Source organism: Quercus lobata, chromosome 6, assembly GCF_001633185.2.
Source record: "Quercus lobata isolate SW786 chromosome 6, ValleyOak3.0 Primary Assembly, whole genome shotgun sequence".
NCBI classification, from domain to species: Eukaryota; Viridiplantae; Streptophyta; class Magnoliopsida; order Fagales; family Fagaceae; genus Quercus; species Quercus lobata.
The window spans coordinates 33,634,179-33,643,287 of record NC_044909.1 but is presented as its reverse complement, the minus strand read 5'-3'; the positions used below and the strand labels follow the sequence as shown (position 1 = coordinate 33,643,287).

The window sequence follows — 9,109 nt, the reverse complement described above, 5'->3', positions numbered from 1 at the left end:
GACCGGGCATCGCCCCTTGACCAGCGGCTAGTTTTTCAAGCCCACTCTCTACAAATCATATTGTGAGGGACCTTTATTGTGTGAGCCCAAAAATGTTAGTGGGCCGCAAAGGAATCGTGTCCTTACAATTGGCGCCGTCTGTGGGAAAGCTTGCGCGCTGGCGCAGGTGGCGGTGGAATCAACTCACGCGCCAAGCAGAAATTTCTGGGATCTCCTCCGTCTCCGGCGACATATAGTTGTTGCTCCGACGTAAGCTTCTGCTAGGGGCTACGCCTCGCAGTGCTAAGGGCACGGGCGTCTCTAGGGGCTTCCAGCCTCAGGCCAACTTTCCCCGCCCTGGTGTAGGGGCTCGTGGTCGAAAAATAAAACAAGTACAAAAAAAGATCATAAGTTTTGGACAGAACCAAGGCCTTGCATGGTCCTCGGACTCAAGCCTATGGGGAAACCAAGTACATAAAAAGATCGTAAGTTTTGGACAGAACCAAGGCCTTGCATGGTCTTCGGACTCAAGCCTATGGGGAAACCAAGTACATAAAAAGATCGTAAGTTTTGGACAGAACCAAGGTCTTGCATGGTCCTCGGACTCAAGCCTATGGGGAAACCAAGTACATAAAAAGATCGTAAGTTTTGGACAGAACCAAGGCCTTGCATGATCCTCGAACTCAAGCCTATGGGGAAACCAAGTACATCAAAAGATCGTAAGTTTTGGACAGAACCAAGGCTTTGCATAGTCCTCGGACTCAAGCCTATGGGGAAACCAAGTACATCAAAAGATTGTAAGTTTTGGACAGAACCAAGGCCTTGCATGGTCCTCGGACTCAAGCCTATGGGGAAACCAAGTACATAAAAAGATCGTAAGTTTTGGACAGAACCAAGGCCTCCAAGTACATAAAAAGATCGTAAGTTTTGGACAGAACCAAGGCCTTGCATGGTCCTCGGACTCAAGCTTATGGGGAAACCAAGTACATCAAAAGATAAGATCATAAGTTTTGGACAGAACCAAGGCCTTGCATGGTCCTCGGACTCAAGCCTATGGGGAAACCAAGTACATCAAAAGATCATAAGTTTTGGACAGAACCAAGGCCTTGCATGGTCCTCGAACTCAAGCCTATGGGGAAACCAAGTACATCAAAAGATCGTAAGTTTTGGACAGAACCAAGGCCTTGCATGGTCCTCGGACTCAAGCCTATGGGAAACAAGTACATAAAAAGATCGTAAGTTTTGACAGAACCAAGGCCTTGCATGGTCCTCGGACTCAAGCCTATGGGGAAACCAAGTACATAAAAGATCGTAAGTTTTGGACAGAACCAAGGCCTTGCATGGTCCTCGGACTCAAGCCTATGGGGAAACCAAGTACATAAAAGATCGTAAGTTTTGGACAGAACCAAGGCCTTGCATGGTCCTTGGACTCAAGCCTATGGGGAAACCAAGTACATAAAAAGATCGTAAGTTTTGGACAGAACCAAGGCCTTGCATGGTCCTCGGACTCAGCCTATGGGGAAACCAAGTACATCAAAAGATCTTAAGTTTTGGACAGAACCAAGGCCTTGCATGGTCCTCGGACTCAAGCCTATGGGGAAACCAAGTACATAAAAAGATCTTAAGTTTTGGACAGAACCAAGGCCTTGCATGGTCCACGGACTCAAGCCTATGGGGAAACCAAGTACATGAAAAAGATCGTAAGTTTTGGACAGAACCAAGGCCTTGCATGGTCCTCGGACTCAAGCCTATGGGGAAACCAAGTACATAAAAAAGATCTTAAGTTTTGGACAGAACCAAGGCCTTGCATGGTCCTCGGACTCAAGCCTATGGGGAAACCAAGTACATAAAAAGATCGTAAGTTTTGGACAGAACCAAGGCCTTGCATGGTCCTCGGACTCAAGCCTATGGGGAAACCAAGTACATAAAAAGATCGTAATTTTTGGACAGAACCAAGGCCTTGTATGGTCTTCGGACTCAAGCCTATGGGGAAACCAAGTACATCAAAAGATCGTAAGTTTTGGACAGAACCAAGGCCTTGCATGGTCCTCGGACTCAAGCCTATGGGGAAACTAAGTACAAAAAAAAAGATCATAAGTTTTGGACAGAACCAAGGCCTTGCATGGTCCTCGGACTCAAGCCTATGGGGAAACCAAGTACATAAAAAGATCATAAGTTTTGGACAGAACCAATGCCTTGCATGGTCCTCGGACTCAAGCCTATGGGGAAACCAAGTACATTAAAAGATCATAAGTTTTGGACAGAACCAAGGCCTTGCATGGTCCTCGGACTCAGGCCTATGGGGAAACCAAGTACATAAAAAGATCATAAACCTCAAGATCCATCCGAAGAGAACTTCTCGTTAACAGTTGGGTCAATCCCTTAATTGCACGGGTTCCCCGGTCTACCCTTGGATCCCCCGTGCCAAAGGGAATGATGCGATACGGTACAACATATTACCTAAAAGCACAAAGTCCTTCGCTACTCAACTACCGTCTCGGACGAATTGTTTAGAGTTTATCGTTCTCGGGAATTGGTCTAGCGTGCATCGCGTAGCACTCAACAGCTATCTCGGTTAGTTCCATGAATTTAATCTATTAAGGATTACCATTGTTATACTTGATAATATTTGCGAGTTTAAACTAAAGGATTTGTGTTAAAGTATTCTTCTGCCCAGAATATTGTTAAAGGCAGGCTTAGATTTAATATTCAGGCCCAAAGTGGTTGTTGCAAAAAAGTATGTATAAAGAAATAAACACATTTTTTATTAAGACAAAAGAACAGTAAAGTGTACAACAAAAGCTGAAACAAGTTTACATTAGAGTTAACTGCGTAAGCAAAAGAAAAGTACAAAAGAGTGAAGATGATGCCGAGGAGATATCTCAGAGGAGAGGTTGGCTACTGTTCCAAGATGTCGTCTAAGGAAACTATTCCTCGACGCTTCTACATGCCCATAACTCAGGCAGCCAAAGAACCTGACCTCAGGCTAACACCATCTACAGAAAAGATGCAGGGAGCCGGAAGTTGGGAAGCCCCCGCAAAAATTTGCCTGCTACAAGGCAGACGGCGCTGATGGCGGAAATTCCTTCTTCGGACATACCAAAAATCTGGCATGACCAGAACCTGCTTCGGATTTTGACTAAAAGAGGGAGAAACATCCTTTCCCCTCTCTCGAACTGAAATATTCTCTTGAGTCTACGCCTCCTTGGCCCGTACCTCACTATCTGGAGTCTCAGGAAGGCACGGCACTTTTGTGGCGAAGAGAGCTCCTTTGCCCCAATCCTCGCCTCAAACATGATGTACTAAGAGAGGAGACTGAAGAATTTGTGCGAAGGCAAAGCAACTCTCTCTCCTATTTATTTAAAAGATGAGGTGATGGCATTTAATTCACGCAGCGTCCTAAGGAACGCTACAGACAAAATGTCTCCGGCTCGATTTCCAATGCCGTCTGCAACCCTGAGATTAAAGGAGCCTCGTGAAAGCGCATCTCGAACATTGGGACGCCAAAAAGTACCGCGTGACCAAAGACTATGGAAATGCCTCTAAATCTGTGGGCCTAATAAATTCGCGGCTCAAGCCCGTTCTGCATGGAAGCCCACGGACTATGACCCACACCAAGGAACAACCTTTGCTGAGGATAACTTCCTGCTTGGCAGCTTATGAGACACCTGAGAAAAGAGCATAAAGTTTTAGACAGAACCAAGGCCTTGTATGGTCCTCGGACTCAAGCCTATGGGGAAACCAAGTACAAGAATTATTATTATTACAAGTTTTGGACAGAACCAAGGCCTTGCATGGTCCTCGGACTCAAGCCTATGGGGAAACCAAGTACAAGAATTATTATTATTACAAGTTTTGGACAGAACCAAGGCCTTGTATGGTCCTCGGACTCAAGCCTATGGGGAAACCAAGTACAAGAATTATTATTATTACGAGTTCTGAACAGAATCAAGGCCTTGCATGGTCCTCGGACCCAAGCCAAGGGGGAAATCAACTGCTTGGATAAGAAAAGGTTTGGATTTCATAAGGTGGGCTACTTGATAAAAATGTCAGATCACTTAACCCACGGCTTAAACACCATAAAAGGTTAAGGACAACAAATTGTAAGGAAGGTGGTGGAACGCCTCAGTATTCAATGGCCTAAGAGGGCTGTTCATTTAGTGGGTAGTATGTTTTCAAATGGTTATTCCTCACACGGCATCAAGCCTTCGTTTCTCTCCTCGGCTAGCAGGGGGTAAGTATTACTTTTTACTGGTCTGCCCTATTATGCCGAGCACTTCTATTAAAATTATGGCAACATCTTTTTATTATTAAGTATTTTGGTCTTAGTCGTCATTGATTTAGATGCGATATTATTGAGCCGAGCAGCACTTGCAAATTTATGAAAACAAAGAGACAGAACATGCAAAGTGAAATAGAAACAACTTTTATTAATATGAAAAATTATTACAATGTACAAAAAGGGGCTTCAACAAGCCTATACAAAAGAGGGGCTGCCGAAACAGCACTAACATCCACAGTACAGATAAGCAAACGGTCAAGCGCCTTTTAAACTTGTCTTCAAAGTCCTCTCCACTCTCTGCCTCATTGTTGCTCATACTAAGAGAAGAACTTACTTCAAAAAAAAAAAAGAGAATGAAGAAGAAGGAAATAGTAAGGAAGAAATCAATGAAGAAGATGGAGGACATGAGTAAGAGAAGGAGGAGAAGAAGAGGGGGAGAGATGAAAAGACAAAGAGAGGAGTCTGCACGAAAGTGATGGCTTCCTGCTTGCCTTCTTATAGGAAGGGCAAAACGGAGGGTATTAAATGCATTCAAGTTTCCCAAAAGAATCTGAAGAAAAAAGAGGCGTCCGTTCCATTTCCCCACCTTATCAGATGAGCCGCCGGATATAAATGAGCCTCGTAAAGGGGATTCATTAAGGGTACGTCTAGGACAGCCAAGCAGCAGGAGTAGATCACGAGCAGATTAAACGGAATCCCTTGAAAACCGGCTAACTTCTTGGACAGGTGGAAAACCGCTCACATAAATGCGGGGCTGAACTAAACAAGCCATATTAAGGGTCTGGGTTTGCCAAAACCCTCCTTTCCAATCCGGAAGTCGGATAGAAGGGTTTTGAGGGGCTATTGTGGGGCCCAATAATTTAAGGGCCAAGCCCAGTTGCTCCTGGAAGATCCGAAGGCCCAATCCGAGGAGAGCTGTGGCCCAAGCTCTACAATACAGAGCCCAAAACAGTTTTTGGGAGGCAGCCGAGAACAGTTTAGTCCTCGGCAGATCCAGAATCCCATCGGAATACAGGGGCAAAACTGGTATAGGAACGAATTTGTAAGGAGATCCAAAATATCTTGGGGAAGTTATCCTTACTACCCTTCCAGATAAGACCCAGCGCCTGACAGAGCCGTACCCTGCAACTTTATCAAACCATCCCCAACAATTCCGGGATTGGACTGATGGGACAAATGTCAGTTTTTGTAAATATTGACCCTACACGTGGACGAAGGACAACGAATGCAAGCTAGTATAAAATAAGAAAGTAAGTAAATCTGAAGAGGAGCCCATCCCACCTCAAAAAGAGAGAGACTACATGGGGAAGAACCTCTCAACGACTCCGGACTTCACTGAAGAAAGTCCGTCGTGGGGTAACCGGGATAAGGCCTCAATAGTTCTCGGATCAACTCCGAGGAGACCCATGCCATAGGGCGCGACACCTTAGGGCTTAAATGTTCAAGCCCAACTCTTTTTTTTACATGAATTCCTCTAAAGCCATGACCGGGCATCGCCCCTTGACCAGCGGCTAGCTTTTCAAGCCCACTCTCTACAAATCATATTGTGAGGGACCTTTATTGTGTGAGCCCAAAAATGTTAGTGGGCCGCAAAGGAATCGTGTCCTTACAACGATGTTTATATTTTTTAAAAATACGTTTGGATGAAAAAAGTTTGAATGAAAAAAATGTATGAAAAAATATATAACATTTAAAAACTGTAAAGTGTTACTTAAAGTACCATACAAACGGGCCTCAACCGCAGACACATCATTTGAGAAGAAATTAACAAAACATGGAAAAAAAAAAAAAAAAAAAAGTTAACATGTAATTGATCCGGAAAGTTGATACGGAGTTAACACAAACCATTTTACTAACTTATTTGACAATTTGGATTAATGTAGAAAGATATATAAATGAACTACATTACTGCAAATTGAAGTGATCAGATCCAGCATCTCCAAAAAGGCTCCAATGTTCAAAATTGAAAGATCTCAAACTCCCCAGTACAATAATGATCTTATCCATCCCATCCACATTGTGACTCCAAGAAGCAGAATAAGAAGAACAAGTGTAGGACTTGCTACAATCAAATTAATGGAATTACAGATATTCAAACAATGCATAACATGATAACAATAACATCTTAAAACACCATCGATATAAATTACTGAATTGAAAATATATCAACTCTAAGAACCCCTTAAATAGAATCATTTCCAAACCCCCCATTGTTGTGTGGATCTGAAGCAAAATTGGAAGGAAGGAACTAAGCTGATCATGGTTGTTGCTGTGCATCCATGTAACCAGCATCGACAAGCACCTTCTCCCTCTTAGCCAATTCAACATCCTCATCAACCATCATCTTAACCAATTGCTCAAACCCAACCTTAGGCTTCCAACCAAGAACTTTCTTAGCTCTGCTTGCATCTCCCTTAAGGTTATCAACCTCAGTAGGCCTAAAATACCTCTTGTCAATCACAACGTGATCATTCCAATTCAAACCCACATACCCAAACGCAACCTGCAAGAACTCCTCCACAGTGTGAGAATCTTCCGTGGCCACCACGTAATCATCTGGCTTCTCTTGCTGCAACATCATCCACATAGCTTCCACGTAATCCCCAGCAAAACCCCAATCCCTCGAAGCCTGCAAATTCCCAAGAAACAGCTTGCTCTGCAACCCAATCTTGATTCGCCCAACCGCGCGCGTGATCTTCCGGGTCACGAAATTCTCGCCCCTCCTCGGCGATTCGTGGTTGAACAATATCCCATTGCACGCGAAAATCCCGTACGCTTCCCTGTAATTCACGGTGTACCAATGCGCCGCGCATTTCGACGCGGCGTAAGGGGATCGAGGGTGAAACGGCGTCGTTTCCGACTGCGGAGGCGGCGTCGACCCGAACATTTCGGACGATCCAGCTTGGTAGTACCGAATATGGTTGCGCCCAGTGGCGGCGATGTGGGATCGGACAGCTTCGAGGAGACGGAGGGCCCCGGTGGCGACAACATCGGCGGTGTAATCTGGGATCTCGAATGAGACGGCCACGTGGGATTGGGCAGCGAGGTTGTAAACCTCGTCCGGGAGAATCGTGTCGAGCCAGCGACGAAGAGAGGAGGCATCGGTGAGGTCAGCGTAGTGGAGCTTCATTCGAGCCTTGTGGGCGTTGTGGGGGTCGATGTAGATGTGGTTGATTCGCTGAGTGTTGAAGTTGGAGGACCGTCGGATCAAGCCGTGTACCTCGTAGCCTTTGTCGAGTAAAAACTCGGTCAGGTAGGAACCGTCTTGGCCGGTGATTCCGGTGATCAGTGCGACTTTGTGTGGCGCGCATGGAGGAGATTCGCCGTTGGTTGTAGATCCGGATCTGGAATTGTCGATCTCGGACGCCATTGTTGTTGTTAAGACTGTTTGAATTGTCGGGTCTGATGGAAAAATGTGTTAGAGAGAGAGAAAGAGAGGGACTGTTGTGAATGGAAGGAGATGAACTGGGAGATTTAACAGTGATTCAAAGAAGAATGGTACGCGGTTTCTCCGGTTACTCAGCTGACTAATAGTGTGGTGACACCTCACTATGGTCAATGTAGGGTAGGGGGAACTAGACCATGTTATTGATTTTTCGTAATTGACTTTTTTATCCTTGGGGCGTCGGTGCGGTCCATGGTGATTGGTGAGTCGTGCTGAACAGTTACTGCTCAATTAAGACTTTAAAAATAAAAAATAAAAAAAAACTTTTGGTTATACTGTAGTAATATGGCAATCACTCTGTCATAATTCTCCTTATCATCAAGTTAAAAATACCAATAATTAAGGAAATATTATTTCTAAGATACATACATGACTAAGTTCCGTTTAGGTACAGCTTATTTAGTTGAAAATTAAAAACTGAAAACACTGTAGTAATATAATTTTTAAATGTGTGAATAGTACTATGAAACCTTTTTTTTTTTTTTTTTCTTCTTCTGAAAAAAGTGGTTGTGAGTTCCGTAAACAGTGCGTGGACAGTGAAATTTGTCTCCTAAAAGCTTAGGCACGTGAAAAAAAGAAGAAGAGGAAAACGCAAAACACAAAACGCTAGACGCAAATAATTCCTATCTAAACACTTGCTAAGACTATTGGGTGATTAAGGGTTGGCAATTGAGACTATTTCTTACCCAAGCAACCCAACATCTTTGTTCTGCATCATGTGTGAGAAAACTAGGAAACTATTTTAACTTTCTTTTATAAACTTGATTTCAAAATAATAATAAAAAATTGATAAGATAGCTTGCCATTCCGCAAATACCTATTTTGATGCAATATTTTTAACATCCTTTTCTAAAACATGCTTTTCTGATTTGCAATCTACTCTAACCAAAAACTTTTGATTTAACAAACTTTTTTGAAATTTATAATAATTGGTAAAAGATATCTTGGACTTTTTTTTTTTTGGCTAAATAAAGATATCTTGGACTTGCCTGGTAAAAAAGAGACAAATTTAAGTGTAATGAATCTACTTTTTTTTTTTTTTTTTTTTTACTACCGCACACCTTTGGTGCGATGGTCACTTCACAAGTATAAATGCTTGTGAGGTATAGGGGACAAGGGCCGGGGTTCAAATCTCCAGGAGGGAGGTTCACATACATATACACTTAGATTAAACTAGAGTAGAATTCTATCTTGTATTAAAAAAAAAAAAAAAAGGGATAAAACCTTCAAAAAATAAATAAATCTACTTTCTTTTTGTACGTTGAGGGATTCGAAATAGAGAAGAGCCACACATCAAAGACTTCGGCTTTGCTCAAGTTATTCACTTGGATGCTCGGTATCATGGTCCATTCTTGCAAAACACAAATGAACTTACCTACTAGATTAAGTATAAAATTTGGTGG

General features: G+C 43.2%; 1 protein-coding gene across 1 annotated transcript; it reads right to left on the bottom strand.

Annotated features, from left to right (window-relative positions):
* Positions 1 to 6,108: 6,108 nt before the first annotated feature.
* On the bottom strand, positions 6,109 to 7,815 carry LOC115950576 (GDP-mannose 4,6 dehydratase 1). The gene has a single exon (XM_031067775.1). The coding sequence runs from the start codon at positions 7,629 to 7,631 to the stop codon at positions 6,519 to 6,521; it is 1,113 nt and encodes a 370-aa protein (XP_030923635.1). The 5' UTR covers positions 7,632 to 7,815; the 3' UTR covers positions 6,109 to 6,518.
* Between the last annotated feature and the right edge of the window lie 1,294 nt (positions 7,816 to 9,109).